The 16,374-nt window shown below is 43.9% G+C and overlaps 1 protein-coding gene across 13 annotated transcripts in view; it reads left to right on the top strand.

Annotated features, from left to right (window-relative positions):
* Nucleotides 1-2,253: 2,253 nt before the first annotated feature.
* IPP (intracisternal A particle-promoted polypeptide) overlaps nucleotides 2,254-16,374 on the top strand; it is a 189,008-nt gene continuing 174,887 nt past the window's right edge. For 7 of the 13 annotated variants that reach the window (XM_053575294.1, XM_053575292.1, XM_053575299.1 and 4 more), the window contains exons 1-3: nucleotides 2,379-5,978; nucleotides 10,220-10,651; nucleotides 13,580-13,735. In XM_053575294.1, coding sequence (XP_053431269.1) covers nucleotides 5,687-5,978; nucleotides 10,220-10,651; nucleotides 13,580-13,735 — 880 coding nt within the window. In that variant the 5' untranslated portion in view covers nucleotides 2,379-5,686. Of the gene's footprint in view, nucleotides 2,332-2,378; nucleotides 5,979-10,219; nucleotides 10,652-13,579; nucleotides 13,736-16,374 lie in introns of those variants that run through there. The other 6 variants (XM_053575287.1, XM_053575290.1, XM_053575289.1 and 3 more) reach the window with 6 other exon arrangements.

The raw sequence follows: 16,374 nt of genomic DNA, 5'->3' as shown, positions 1-16,374 counted from the left end.
TGGGCACCAAAAGCGAGCAGTAGGTACTCCATATAATTTGTTGACTTTCTTTTCCTTCCTTAAACCTCTTCCTAAAGAAATGACTACATCTACTCGGGAGGCTGAGGCAAGAGAATCGCTTAAGCCCAGGAGTTGGAGGTTGCTGTGAGCTGTGTGAGGCCACGGCACTCTACCGAGGGCCATAAAGTGAGACTCTGTCTCTACAAAAAAAAAAAAAAGAAATGACTACATTGTTTCTATCTCCTTTGCATTTTAGAATAAAATATTTAGCTAAAATCAGAGATTATGCTTTGCCTTGGCCTCTGGTAGGGCTAAAGAAAATTTTCTGTCCAAACCTAAAAGTAGGTCTTTTATTAATTTATCTTTCTTTCTTACTCCTTATTTCTAGCCCTAAGTTATTTTTCAGGAGAAATGTTTTAAGAACCCAAATAGTGATTTTCTGATTAAGAGTCTGGCTATTTCTTTGTGAAATAGATTGCTTAATTGGGGAGACTCCATTCTCTACGCTTTAACATAACCTTCCAAGAGATACAGTGGGTGCCCCGAGATGCAGTGGGTGCCCCAACGAATAGAGAAAAGCCTGCTGAACTTGCCAAGTGAGATTTTGGCTTCCCACAGGAAAGAATTCTAGCTTGAGCTGTAATAGAAGCAATGGCCTGAAAGGGAGTGAAATGTTTTACAAGCTATCTCTTTAAAATCTTCTTATCCTTTTTAGGAAGTAAGACCTGTACTCTCCCCCTAGGCCAGTAATCCCAGGGGCAGGAGAATGTCCTTTGCTCTTTGTACCAGACAAGATGGTTCAAAGGTCTTTGAAGGAGAAGGGATGGATCAGAACCCTCAAGTATAGTTAAACACCAAAAGCCTGAACCCGAAAATCCTCCCTTTAAAAGCTGTTTCTGCTTATAGTTAAGATGTTGGTACTTGGGGCAACGCCGGTGGCCGCATATACTGGGGCCAGCAGGTTCAACCCTATCCAGGTATGCTAAACAATGACAACCGCATTAAAAAAAAAAAAAAATCCAGGCGTTGTGGCTGGCACCTGTAGTCTCAGCTACTTTGGAGGCTGAGGCAAGAGAATCGCTTAAGCCCAAGAGTTTGAGATTGCAGTGAGCTGTGACACCAGGGCACCTACGGAGGGGGACATAGACTCTGTACAAAAAAAAAAGGGAGGCGCCTGTGGCTCAGTGAGTAGGGCACAGACCCCACATCCGAGGGTGGCAGGTTTGAACTCGGCCCCAGCCAAACTGCAACAAAAAAATAGCCGGATGTTGTGGCGGGCGCCTGTAGTCCCAGCCTCTTGGGAGGCAAGAGAATCGCCTAAGTCCGAGTTGGCGGTTGCTGTGAGCTGTGACGCTACAGCACTCTATACGCTCACGCCTGTAATCCCAGCACTCTGGGAGGCCAAGGCGGGTGGATTGCTTGAGTTCACGAGTTCGAGACCAGTCTGAGCAAAACTGAGACACACCGCCCCCCCTCCCCATCGTCTCTACTAAAAATAGAAAAATTGAGGCAAGAGATCGCTTGAGCCTGAGTTGGAGGTTGCTGTGAGCTATGATGCCACGTACTCTACCCAGAGCAAAAACTTGAGACTGTCTCAAAAAAAAGATTTTGGTACTTTAAAACAGGACTCTGAAAACCTCATTTGCCAAAAAATTAATAAACTTTCCTTCTCCTCAAACTACCTGTTTTTCTGGTGTGGCCGCAGAAGGCCTTGGACAAATGCCAAACTCTCAGTAACAGAGCCAACTAGTGACAGTTTGAGATACAGACAGTAGATCCTACTCCTCAGAGAGACTAGGGGTCTTCTTGAGCAGACCGATCCCTTAGGGCGCAATGGTAACATTTTTTTCTTTTTTGAGACAGTCTCACTCCGTGGCTTCATAGCTCATGGCAATCTCAAACTCCTGGGCTCACGGGATCCTCTTGTCTCAGCCTCTCTTGTGGCTAAGACTACAGGCGTCAGCCACAATGCCCGGCTAATTTTTCTATTTTTAGTAGAGACAGGATCTGGCTCTTGCTCAGGCTCGGCCATTTTTTTCGCTGTGTCTTCACATATGGAAAAAGATGAAGGAGTTCTCCGGCGCCTCTTTTATAAGGGCACTAAGTCTTTCCACGAGCGGAAGAATTACGCGCACGCGCAATAAGAGGTCAAGGACGAAAGCACGCCACAGGCATCCTGCGCCCGGCCCCGCTGCGCCCACAGTTCTCCGGGGAGCGCCGGGCTCCTCCCGGTTTCCGCATTCCTGGTGTGTTCCCGTCCTCTCCGGCCTGTGCGAATCGCGGCTGCGCGCGCAGGGCTTTAGCCGGCGCTGGAGGGAAGGGAAGCAGCGGGTAAGGAGGGCCTACGTCCGGGTTGCGTCCGCTAGGGGGTTGGGAACTTCGGCTGGCTCAGGCTCGCAGGGACTCTGAGGACAAGAGTCAGAGGAGCCTCTGGAACTGTTTTTCTCCGCGCCTTTTCTCCGCCTCGGCCGGTCCACTGACAGTCACCCTCTCCGGAGCTGCGTGTGGTGCAGTCGGCTGCGGCCTCTCCTTTTCTGGTTTCCACTGGGGGATCCTGCGCCGTGTCCTCGGCCCTTCCGCTGTCTCTTAAGTTGTGTGAGATCTCTTCCCTGACCTTTAGGTAGCACCAGAATGAGTATCCACCATTAGTGTCGCAGCAGGGTAGAGGTAGCGTTCTGGATCCAGCCCACAACTCGATCAAGCACAAAGAGCCTCGGGTTTTTTGACGCTGGTCCTGGGATTCTTTCTGACACCTTTGCTGAAGCAATTTGCAGGTGCTCTTGGCGTGAATTAAAGGCCGCCAAACTTAGGTCCTTAGTGCTTGTGGATATCTCCACCGTTTCCAAATGATCTGCTTTTCAAGTTTGGGGCTCTTGAGGCACTGCCCTTACATCCCATGTAGTGTCCGAGAATTTTGCTCTTTCCCTTTGGAAATATGGTCACTCTACATATGGCCTTTTGGAATAACAGTCGTGCTTTACTGGCAATGGAATGGCATCACAGATACTGAGTGGTAAAAGACTAGGATTTCTGCTGTCCTACCAGTGAACTTGAGCAATTTAGCTCAGTGGCCGTACTGGATGCTTTTAAGTACATACACAGAGGAGGTACCTTGTAACTAAACCACTGGGGTCCAAAAGTTGCAGAGAGATCTGATACAGGAAAAAAAAAAAAGTCTATATCTGCGGGTCACATTTCTGTGTAGGGACAAATACACAGAATATTTGCTTTTTCCCCTTTTTAATTTTAATTAACATAATTATACATATTTATGGAGTATAGTGTGATATTTTGATACACGTATACAATATGAAAGGATTAAGTCTGGGTAATTTAGTATATTCATCACCTCAAAGGCTGTTTGATTTTATATGCCAGTTAATGTAATATGTAGACATTCTGTACATGCTGATGTGAAGTTTTAGCAGTTTACCTTAGAACCTCAAATTTCTCACTAAGCTAATTCCTAGATAGTCATGATAATAAGCCTGATTATTTTGACTTTGATAAGTTTGCATGCTATAAACTTAATCATTTGTTCTAACATCATCCCACACTATTTGTGTCAGTTTATTACAAATTCTTGATGTCTAGGTTACAAAACCTTAATCATCTTAGATTTCCATTGTGCTTCATCTCCACATTTCTTAATGTGACAGGATCTCATAGTTTCTTTATTTAAAAGTTAACTTACATTGCTGAAGCTATAGGCTATTCAGTGGGATTTTATTACCTGGTAACTCATCCTCCTGAATAATCAAATATCAGTTCTGAAATACGGCTATTGTTGTATTACTCTTCATGAACCTATAAAGGCTTAGGTGCAAATTTCAGTGCTTAGGTTTCAAGGATCTTTCTTTCTAATCTGACCTAATGATTCCTATGCGATTGATGTTGTGGAAAAAGTCTTGAATTTATAGAAGGCCTGGATTCAGATACTGAGATTGTCACACTAACCCTGTATTCTTGGGGAAACTTTGAGCTTTAGTTTCCATCTCTGTCCTGTTAGATAAGACTTTTTTTTTTTTTAAGAGACAGAGTCTCACTTTGTTGCCCTCATTAGAGTGCTGTGGCCTCACAGCTCACAGCAACCTCTGGCTTTTGGGCTTAGCCAATTCTCTTGCCTCAGCCTCCTGAGTAGGTGGGACTACAGGCGCCCACCACAGCGCCCAGCTATTTTTTTGTTGCAGTTTGGCCAAGGCTGGGTTCAAACCCACAACCCACTGATGCCATACCCGCTGAGCCACAGGCGCTGCCCAGATTTTTTTTTTTCTTAGCTCTTAATTATTTTGAGAATTACAATTGACATAATATGTGGAAAAGCTAACAGTTAAAAAACAAACAAACAAACAAACGTATGCCAGTGCAGTGGCTCACATCTGTAATTTTAACCCTCTGGGAAGCCAAGGCAGATGGATTGCCTGAGTTCACAGGTTTGAGACCAGCCTAAACCAGAGCAAGACCTGTCTTAAAAAAAAAACAAAACAGCCAGCGCCTGTGGCTCAACGGGGTAAGGCGCCAGCCCCATATGCCAGAGGTGGTGGGTTCAAACCCAGCCCCAGCCAAAAACTGAAAAAAAACAAAAAACAAAAAACAAAAACATAGCCGGACATTGTGGTGGGCACTTATAGTCCCAGCTATGCAGGAAGCTGAGGCAAGAGAATCACTTAAGCTCAGGAGTTTGAGGTTACTGTGAACTATGATGCCAGAGCACTCTACCAAGGGCAACAAAGTGATACTCTGTCTGAAAAAAAACCAACAAAAAACAAAAATCTAAGCTATTACTGTTATTTCTCATTATACTGATTTCACAAACATTTGAAAACCTAATACTTTTCAGATACTGGTCCTATAGCTATGAAAGAGTCTCTGCCCTTAAGGTACTGTTTTTCAGCTTTTTCTGTGTGTGTGTGTGTGTGTGTGTGTGTGTGTGTGTGAGAGAGAGAGAGAGAGAGAGAGAGATGTGTGTATTCTTGGTTGTAATTGTTATTGTTTGGCGGGCCCAGGCTGGATTCGAACCCAGCTCATGTGTATGTGGTTGGCGCCTTAGCTGCTTGAGCCACAGGCGCCGAGCTGGGATGTGTGTATTCTTGGAGTAAGGTGATAGGGTGTATGATAAGGAGGTAGAGTATAATATGGGTTGTAAAATGGGTAAGTGTAGGGTGAGCAATAAACCCAAAGGAGAGCAGAGCTGGGTTGGGTTCCTGCAGGAAATTATATTGAAGGATTTTAAGCAGACAGACTGATCACAATTGCTTTTTGTAAATTCATTTTGGCTGTGATATGTGCTTCCTTGCTGTAGTGAACAGAAACTTTCTGCCTTTGTGTCTTTTTTTTCCTTTACTCCCCACAAAAGGACTTAGGACCTTTTCTCATACCTTAATACTCTTTATCCTTCAGTATCCAGTTCAGGTCTTATTTCTTCTATGTAACATCCATCAATTCTTTTTAGCCCCCCACTACGTCCTTCTCTGAAACCATATTGGAAACAGTATCACACAGTTAATACTTGTCTTCTGTGTGTTTTATGTCCCTAAATGGATTGCAAGTATTGGGAATGTTTCTTATGTATGTGAATGGAAGATATGTTAAATACAAAAATTCGTTGCTTGATCTCTTTTTATTTTGTTTTTCAGGGTAGGAGTAGATTATGTGCAACAGTTCTTTTAAGTAATCTATCATCATCATGGCTAACGAGGGCTGTCTGAAGGCTTGTGATAGTCCTTTTTCATCAGATAAACATGCACAACTCATGTTGGCCCAGATCAATAGCATGAGAAATGGATACCATTTTTGTGATGTTCAGCTACAAGTTGGGAAGGAAACTTTTCAAGTTCATCGACTGGTTTTGGCTGCCAGTAGTCCTTACTTTGCAGCTTTGTTCACGGGAGGAATGAAAGAGTCCTCAAAAGATGTTGTACAGATTCTAGGAATTGAAGCTGGAATCTTTCAGGTACTTCTAGATTTCATTTACACAGGTATGTTACATGGGCCTGTTGCTTTAAGTGAAGCCGTTACTTATACACTGCTGTGGGAATACAAATTTATCTAATTTATCTAGAAGGTAATTTAGTGCCATGTTATTATGAGACTGAAAAATTTATATCTTTAGATCCTGGACTCCTTTTCTAGGAATCTGAAGGAATTTACTATTGATGAAAGTAAATATTTATATACTAGGATTTTATTATAATATTATTTATAATATATAATTGGATACAATCTTATTATCTCTCTGTAGTTTATGTGGTTATATGAATTATAATACACATATATACAGAGAGTGCCAAAATATGTATACACATTTTCAGAAAGGAAAAAACTATATTAAAATCATAATAATATGTACCATAACAAAAGAATACAAGCCATGTTTGAGCATCTTTTATAATTGCAGAAGGCAAATGTGACTTGACTATTGCCATTTTAATATAGTTTTTTCCTTTTTTTTTTTTTTAAACAGGATTCTTTTTTTTTTTTTTTTTGTAGAGACAGTTTCACTTTTTTTTGTAGAGACAGAGTCTCACTGTACCTCCCTCGGGTAGAGTGTCGTGGCGTCACACGGCTCACAGCAACCTCTAACTCTTGGGCTTATGCGATTCTCTTGCCTCAGCCTCCCGAGCAGCTGGGACTATAGGTGCCCGCCACAACGCCTGGCTATTTTTTTTTGTTGTTGCAGTTTGACCGGGGCTGGATTTGAACCCGCCACCCTCGGCATATGGGGCCGGCGCCCTACTCACTGAGCCACAGGCGCCGCCCCTTTGTCGCCCTGGGTAGAGTGCCATGGCTTCACAGCTCACAGCAACCTCCAACTCTTGGGCTCAAGCGATTCTCCTGCCTCCGCCTCCCAAGTAGCTGGGACTACAGGCTCCTGCCACAATGCCCGGCGATTTTTTGGTTGCAGCCGTCATTGTTGTTTGGCGGACCCGGGCTGGATTCGAACCTGCCAGGTCAGGTATATGTGGCTGGCACCTTAGCCGCTTGAGCCACAGGCGCTGAGCCTTTTTTTTTTGAGACAGAGCCTCAAGGTGTCACCCTGGGTAGAGTGCCTGTGGCATCACAGCTCACAGCAACCTCCAACTCCTGGGCTCAAGCGATTCTCTTGCCTCTGCCTCCTAAGTAGCTGGGATTACAGGCACCCGCCACAATGCCCGGCTATTTTTTTGTTGTTGTTGTTGCAGCCATCACTGTTGTTTTGCTGGCCCGGGCTGGATTTGAACCCGCCAGCTCAGGTGTATATGGCTGGCTCCTTAGCCTCTTGAGCCATAGGCACTGAGCCAGTTTTTTCCTTTCTTAGAATGTATATATGGATGGCACCTGTGGCTCAAGGAGTAAGGTGCTGGCCACATTTGCCAGAGGTGGTGGGTTCAAACCCCACCCTGGCCAAAAACTGCAACAATAACAAACAAAAACAACAAAAAATATACACTCTCAGCATTTTATAGGGGGACACCTGTGGCCCAGTGGGTAAGGTGCCGCCCCTATATACCGAGGGTGGTGGGTTCAAACCCAGCCCCGGCCAAACTGCAACAAAAAAATAGCGGTGAGCACCTGTAGTCCCACCTACTTGGGAGGCTTAGGCAAGAGAATCGCCTAAGCCCAAGGAGTTGGAGGTTGCTGTGAGCTGTGATGCCACAGCACCCTACCGAGGGTTAATAAGTAAAAAACTCTGTCTCAAAAATAAAATCTATATACATATTTTGGCACTCTGTATATTTATTGCCTTTGTTAGAGTGTACACCTCACAGCAACCTCAAACTCTTGGGCTTAAGTGATTCTCTTGCTCCAGCCTCCCAAGTAGCTGGGACTACAGGTGCCTGCCACAACATCTGGCCATTTTTATTTTTTGCTTGTAGTTGTCATTGTTTGGCAGGCCCGGGCTGGAGTCCAACTCACCAGCTCTGGTGTATGTGGCTGACACCCTAACCACTGAGCTACAGGCGCCGAGCCTATAACAGAATATTTCTTTTTTCTTTTCTTTTTTTTTTTTGAGACAGAGCCTCAAGCTGTCACCTTAGAGTGCTGTGAGATCATAGCTCACAGCAACCTCCAACTCCTGGGCTCAAGTGATTCTCCTGCTTCTGCCTCCCAAGTAGCTGGGACTATAGGCACTTGCCACAACTCCTGGCTACTTTTTGGTTGTAACCGTCGTTGTTTAGCTGGCCTGGGCTGGGTTCGAACCTGTCAGCCTTGGTGTACGTGGCTGGTGCTCTACCCACTGAGCCACAGGCGCTGCCCCCATGCCTAAGTTTTTGTTTCTTCAGTTTCTTCTGGGATATCTTTTTCTTCTGTGCTACCTCCTCTTCTGGTTTGGGAACAATTTGTTTCTTTTCAGTAAGGATCATCTTGATGTGGCAGGAGCAGCTCATGTATGGGTTAATGAGACCGTAAGCTCTGTAAGTTCGGCAAAGCATGTTGGGTGCTTTGTTCACTTGGCTATGCATAATGACCAGAGAATCTACATCTAAACCATAAGTTCAGACATTTTTAAGCACGTGCAGCAAAAACTCAGCACTCTTTTTGGGTCATCGACCCTGTGTCCAGCCCCATTGTTTGGCCTGAGCATACCTACCAACTCCACCATTGTAACGTCGGAATGGTACACACTGTTTCTTTAAAGTGACATCCTTCAGATACTTGGTGGCTTTTCATATATGAATACCCTGATGGCTTGGGCAGTTTCACGTGTATTCTTTTTTTTTTTTTTTTTTGTAGAGACAGAGTTTCACTTTATCGCCCTCGGTAGAGTGCCGTGGCATCACACAGCTCACAGCAACCTCCAACTCCTGGGCCTAGGCGATTCTCCTGCCTCAGCCTCCCGAGTAGCTGGGACTACAGGTGCCCGCCACAATGCCCGGCTATTTTTTTGTTGCAGTTTGGCCGGGGCCGGGTTTGAACCCGCCACCCTCGGTATATGGGGCCGGCGCCCTGCTCACTAAGCCACAGGCGCCGCCCTCACGTGTATTCTTAAAGTGAACACAAAGATTTGAGCCTCTTGACTTGCATGGCATTGTGGGGTTTTCAGGGTCAAGCGAATAGTGAACCATTTCATAGATCACCTCAAGTTGCTTAGGGGAAGAGGAAGAGCCTGAAGAGTTTTAATGACATTAGAATATGCACACAAAAACTATACATCGTCTTTTTTTTTTTTGAGACAGAGTCTTACCCTGTCTCACACTGTCGCTTTGGGTGGAGTGCCATGGCATCATCATAGCTCTTAGCAACCTCAGATTCTTGGTGTCAGGTGATCCTCTTCCCTCAGGCATGTGCCACTATGCTTGGCTAAGTTTTCTGTTTTCAGTAGAGACGGTGTCTTTTCTTTCTTTTTTTTTTTTGTAGAGACAGAGTCTCACTGTACCGCCCTCAGGTAGAGTGCCATGACGTCACACAGCTCACAGCAACCTCCAACTCTTGGGCTTCCGCAATTCTCTTGCCTCAACCTCCTGAGCAGCTGGGAGAGACAGTGTCTTGAATTGCTGAGGTCACACAATCCACCTTCCTTGGCCTCCCAGAGTGCTAGGATTATTGGCGTGAACCACTGTTCCCAGCCAAGTTATTTAAAGATTCCGATTCAGTTTTCTCAATATGGAAATAAGAAAAACAATAATACCTACTTTGTAGGATCATAATGAGGGTTAAATGAGGATATACAGCAATTAAGTCTGGGCTTGGTAGCTCATGTATGCTATCCCAGCACTTTGAGAGGCCAAGATGGAAGGATCACTTGAGGCCAGGAGTTTGAGTTTAGCCTAGACATCATAGCAAGACCTCATTTCTAAAAAAAAGGAAAAAAGTAAAAAAATTTAAAAATTGCTTCAGTTATAAAGACATGCACTTATAGCCAAGTTACTTGAGAAGTGGAGGTGGAAGGATCACTTGAGCCCAGGAGTTTAAAGTTACAATGAGCTATGATACCACGGTACTCCAGTGTTGGCAACAGAGGGAGACCATGTCTCTAAAAATCAATCAATCAGTAATAAACAAATAAAGCAGTTAATATTGCATCTGGTTCTTTGTGTTTCATGAATGTTAGGTATCATTATCATTTAAATTTTGTGCCCTTTCCACAAATCTTTTGTTGCCTTTTTTACTTAGCATCTTTCTGCTCTGTGAACATTATTATTAAGCTGTCAGTGAAATCAAGTATAGAACTTTTTGAATATTTCAAGTCAGGGTTTGTTTTTATTTTATTGGCTGTTTTGTCTTCCTCCTTCTCTAGGTATAGTGAACATAAGTGTGAATAATGTCCAGGAGTTGATTGTTGCAGCAGACATGCTACAGTTGACTGAAGTTGTTAATCTTTGTTGTGAATTTTTGAAAGGCCAAATTGATCCACTGAACTGCATTGGGATCTTTCAGTTCTCAGAGCAAATTGCCTGCCATGATCTTTTAGAATTCACAGAAAACTACATTCATGTCCATTTCTTGGAGGTTCATTGCGGGGAAGAGTTCCTGGCGCTTACAAAAGAACAGTTGATCAAGATTTTACGAAGTGAAGAGCTTAGCATTGAGGATGAATACCAGGTTTTCTTAGCTGCGATGCGATGGATTCTGAAAGATCTGGGAAAGAGAAGAAAATATGTGGTAGAAGTGTTAGATCCAATTCGATTCCCTTTATTACCTTCTCAGAGGCTTTTAAAGTATATAGAAGGTAATGTCTTTGCTGTATATCCAATTTGCCAATTAATTATCCAAAGACTTTATCTATGTTTGAGATATCATAGAGTGTTTTCGTTTTTTGGTTCTAGTAACAGACATTGAATGATTATTATATGTAAGATACAACTTTTGTGTTTTGTGGGTGGGCAGTAATATTTTAATATTTCTACCAATTGGCCAGGTGCCATGGCTCACACCTGTAATCCTAGCACTCTGGGAGGCCAAGGCGGGTGGATTGCCTGAGCTCACAAGTTTGAGACCAACCTGAGCAAGAGCGAGACTTCGTCTCTAAAAATAGCCAGGCATTGGGCGGCACCTGTGGCTCAGTCGGTAGGGCGCCGGCCCCATGTACCGAGGGTGGTGGGTTCAGACCCAGCCTCGGCCAAACTGCAACCAAAAAATAGCCGGGCGTTGTGGTGGGCGCCTGTGGTCCCAGCTGCTCGGGAGGCTGAGGCAAGAGAGTCGCTTAAGCCCAGGAGTTGGAGGTTGCTGTGAGCTGTGCGAGGCCATGGCACTCTACCGAGGGCCATAAGGTGAGACTCTGTCTCTACAAAAAAAAAAAAAAATAGCCGGGTGTTGTGGCGGGCACCTGTAGTCCCAGCTACTTGAGAGGCTGAGGCAAGAGAATTGCTTAAGCCCAGGAGTTGGAGGTTGCTGTGCGCTGTGTGACGCCACGGCACTCTGCCAAGGGCTATAAAGTGAGACTCTGTCTGTACAAAAAAAAAAAAAAAAAAATAGCCAGGCATTGTGGTGGTTGCTTGTAGTCCTAGCTACTTGGATGGCTGAGGCAAGATAATTGCTTAAGTCCAAGAGTTTGAGGTTGCAGTGAGCTGTGACACCACGGCACTCTACCCAGGATGACATACTGAGACTCTGTCTCAAAAATAAATAAAACTTATAAACTATTTCTGGAACTTGCCATTTAGTATTTTTGGATCATAGTTAACTGTGGCTAACTGAAAGCATGGAAAGCAAAACCACAGTTAAGGGGGGGACTACTGTATTAATTTTGAGATCATAAATACATTTTAATAAGTAGGCATATTATAAAAAAGGAATCTGATCAATGAATCCTCAACAATAAATTTAAAAAAAAAGGAATCTGGAAGTAATGAGATTAACTCTTTATTGATTTATTTATTTAGAGACAGAGTGTCACTCTGTTGCTCAGGCTACAGTGCCCTGGTATCAGCCTAGCTCATAGCAACCTCAAACTCCTGGGTTCAGGTGATCCTCCTGCCTCAGTCTCCCAAGTAGCTGGGACTGTAGGTGTCCGCCTTGATGCCCGGTTAGTTTTTTGGGGTTTTTTGTTTGTTTTCTATTTTTAGAAGATATGGGATCTTGCTCTTGCTCAGGCTGGTCTTAAAACTCCTTAGTTCAAGCAATCCACCTGCTTCTGCCTCCCAGAGTGCTCGGATTATAGGCATGAACCACAGCACTGGGCTTTTTTATTTTGTTAGATAATTTTGATTTTGTTTCACTTGGCATCTTTATTTAGAAATTAGTGTACATGTATTTTCAATTTGATATTATGAAGTGTATTTTTTTTTCTTTTCTTTATTTATTTTTTGTAGAGACAGAGTCTCACTTTATGGCCTTGGTAGAGTGTGGTGGCCTCACACAGCTCACAGCAACCTCCAACTCCTGGGCTTAAGCGATTCTCTTGCCTCAGCTTCCCGAGTAGCTGGGACTACAGGCGCCCGCCACAACGCCTGGCCATTTTCTGGTTGCAGTTCGGCTGGGGCCGGGTTTGAACCCGTCACCCTCGGTATATGGGGCTGGCGCCCTACCAACTGAGCCACAGGCGCCGCCCTATGAAGCGTATTTTTAAAAACAATTGTTGGACCAGGCTCTATGGCTCACACTTACAATCCCAGAACTCTGAGAGGCTGAAGCAGGAGGAACTCTTGAGACCAGGAGTTCAAGAGCAGCTGGAGACTCTTGTTTCTACAAAAATATAAAATAATAAAATAAAGTAATAAAATAAAAATGAAATAATCCAGGTGTGATGCTGCACACCTCTATTTCTAAATAGATAGACTAATGCAGGAGGGTCACTTGAGCCTAGGAGTTGGAGGCTACAGTGAGCTATGATAGCTGTGATTTCACCACTGCACAGAGTGAGTCATAAAGTGAAACCCTGTCAGGAAAAAAAAAAAATCTTTGATAGATTTAAGGAAAACATTTGTTTTTTTTTGGTGGGGGGGAGACAGAGTCTCACTTAGTCATCCTGGGTAGAGTGCTATAGAGCAACCTGAAATTTTTGGGTTCAAGTGATCCTCTTGCCTTAGCTTCCTGAGTAGCTGGAACTATAGGTACCCAACACAATGCCCAGTTAATTTTTCTATTTTTAAGCTCAGCAGTGGTTACGGTGCCAGCCACATACGCTGAGGGTGGCAGGTTCAATCCTGGCTGGGGCCAGCTAAATAACAATGACAACTGCAACAAAAAGTAGCTGGGCATTGTGATGGGCGCCTGTAGTCCCAGCTACTTGGGAGACTGAGGCAAGAGAATCGCTTAAGCCCAAGAGTTCGAAGTTGCTGTGAGCTGTGACACCACAGCACTCTACCCAGGGTGACATAGTCAGACTCTGTCTCAAAAAAATTTTTTTTTCTATTTTAGTGGTGATGTGGTCTCACTCTTGCTCAGGCTGGTCTCAAACTCCTGAGCTCAAGCAATCTGCCCCAGCCTGCCAAAGTGCTAGGATTAACAGGTGTGAGCCACTATGCCTGGCTAGCAAAATAAAATATATTCTTTGCTAGGAATGAGAAAATTAATATTTAGCGTTGTAGGGAATAAACACCATTGTCTGATGGTGAGGTTTTATTTCTTGATTATTAAAAGTGTCTTTATAGAAACATGTTCTTTTAGTATCATTTAAAAGTTATTTCAAGCATTGTCTTTTTAAACATTGCTTTAGGAGTATTTGATTTTAATCTTCGTGTTGCATTGCAAACACTTTTGAAAGAGTATTGTGAAGTGTGCAAATCTCCCAGAGAGAACAAGTTTTGTAGTTTCCTGCAGCCATCTAAAGTTCGACCTCGGAAGAAAGCAAGAAAGTACCTATATGCAGTAGGTAAGAGCCTTTAAAAAAGTAATAGAAATTACCTTTATTTTCAGGACTAAACCTTTTAATATTTTGTTACCACTATACATGTCAGAATATGCAGGTATCAAAGAGGCATGTTTAATTTCATATATAGGCTACAGACTTATACATTGTAATTATATATTACGGTGAACACATCTAAAAATAAATAACTACCCATTTGATGTGTGTGGGTTCTTAGATTACCTAGTTGTCATCGAATAACTGACTAACGAAACTGTGGCTCAAAGGGGTAGGGCACCAGCCCCATATGCCGGAAGTGGTGGGTTCAAACCCAGCCCTGGCCAAAAACTGCAAAAAAAAAAAAAAGTTAAATGTTTTGGCTTAGCTCCTGTGGCTCAAGTAGTTAAGGCACCAGCCACAAACACCTGAGCCTGGCGGGTTTGAATCCAGCCCAGGCCGGCCAAACAACAATGACAGCTGCAACCAAAAAATAGCCAGGCATTTTGGTGGGTGCCTATAGTCCCAGCTACTTGGGAGGCAGAGGCAGGAGAATCGCTTGAGCCCAGGAGTTGGCGGTTGCTGTGAGCTGTGATGCCACATCACTCTACCCAGGGCGACAGCTTGAGGCTCTGTCTCAAAAAAACAAAAGAAAAAAAAAGTTAAATGTTTAGGCTTGGTGCCCATAGCACAATGATTACATATACTGAGGATGGCAGGTTCAAATCTGGCCCAGGACAGCTAAACAACAATAATGACAACCTCAACAAAAAATAGTTGGGCGTTGTGCCAGGTGCCTGTAGTCCCAGCTGCTTGGGAGGCTGAGGCAGGAGAATCACTTAAGCCCAAGAGTTTGAGGTTGCTGTGAGCTGTGATGCTATGGCACTCTGCACAGGGTGACATAGTAAGACTTTGTCTCTAAAAAATAAAAATAAAAATGTTAAATGTTTGCATTCTTTCAAAAATATGGAAAATATCAAAATTTTGAAATATTCACAGTATCTTAGGTAATCATTAAATGGACTGACAGGAACCAGTGATCTCTAAGGTATAGCTGTACATGATGATCTTTAGGAATATAAAAGGAATATACTAAAACTTCTTTTCATTATTTTTATTTATTTTTTATTTTTTTTTTTTTTGGCCGGGGCTGGGCTTGAACCCGCCACCTCCGGCATATGGGACGGGCGCCCTACCCGTTGAGCCACAGGCGCCGCCCTTTTCATTATTTTTAAAAAGCATTAAACGTTATCAATATTTAATGTATAGAGTGAAAGATTATCTAGCTTTATGTATATAATATAGTTTTACATAAGATACAATTTATAGGGGGCAGCGCCTGTTGTTCAGTGAGTAGGGCGCTGACCCCATATACCGAGGGTGGTGGGTTCGACCCTAGCCCCAGCCAAACTACAACAGGAAAATGGCTGGGCCTATGGGTCCCAGCTACTTGGGAGACTGAGGCAAGAGAATCACCTGGGCCCAAGAGCTGGAGGTTGCTGTGAGCTGTGACACCACAGCATTCTACTGAGGGTGATAAAGTGATAAATAAATATTATATACATAATTATATGTAAATTATAAATTGTATCTTTCTTTCTTTTTTTTTTGAGACAGAGTCTTACAAAAAGTCTGGCATCGGGCGGCGCCTGTGGCTCAGTGAGTAGGGCGCCGGTCCCATATGCCGGAGGTGGCGGGTTCAAACCCAGCCCCGGCCAAAAACCACACACACACACACACACACACACAAAAAAAAAAGTCTGGCATCACAGTTCACAGCAACCTCCAACTCCCGGGCTTAGGTAATTCTCTTGCCTCAGCCTCCCTAGTAGCTGAGACTACAGGCACCCACCACAATGCCTGGCTATTTTTTTTTATTGCACCCACCACAATGCCTGGCTATTTTTTTTTATTGCACTTTGGCCAGGGCCAGGTTTGAACCTGCCATCCTTGGTATATAGGGCCGGCACCCTACCCACTGAGCCACAGGTGCTGCTCTATATAATATTTAAGTAGACGGCTTTGGGGTACATGCCAACTTTATTTTTGCTAATTGGCTGTATAGTCTTTTTTTTTTTTGAGATAAGAGTCTTAGTATGTCGCCCTGGGTAGAGTGCCGTGGCGTCACAGCTCACAGCAATCTCAAACTCTTGGGCTTAAGTGATTCTCTTGCTTCAGCCTCCCAAATAGCTGGGACTACAGGTGCCCAGCACAATGCCCGGGTACTTTTTGGTTGTAGTTGTCATTGTTGTTTGGCAGGCCTGGGCTGGATTCAAACTTGCCAACTCCAGTGTATGTGGCTGGCACCCTAGCCACTGAGCTACAGGCATTGAGCCGTGTATAGTCTTTTTTTTTTTTTTATTTTTAATTTCAGTGTGCTTGTTCATGTTTGTTTGAAGTACTCCTTTTCTGGTGATTTTCTTCTTTCTCCTGCGGTGCTGGCTGTTTTTGATGTTGTTGGTAGAGACGGGGTCTTACTCTGGCTGACTGCTTGCTCATATGGGTTTTGAACCTCTGAGCTCAGGCAATCCACCCGCCTCGGCCTCCCACAGCGCTGGGACTACAGGCGTGAGCCACCACGCCCGGCCTCTTTTTTTTTTTTTTTGAGACAAAGTCTTACTATGTCACCCTCGGTAGAGTGCCATTGCATCACAGCTCACAGCCAC

The sequence above is a fragment of the Nycticebus coucang genome, chromosome 22, assembly GCF_027406575.1.
Source record: "Nycticebus coucang isolate mNycCou1 chromosome 22, mNycCou1.pri, whole genome shotgun sequence".
NCBI lineage: Eukaryota > Metazoa > Chordata > Mammalia > Primates > Lorisidae > Nycticebus > Nycticebus coucang.
The sequence above is the reverse complement of the archived record's forward strand: the minus strand, read 5'-3'. Positions and strand labels throughout refer to the sequence as shown.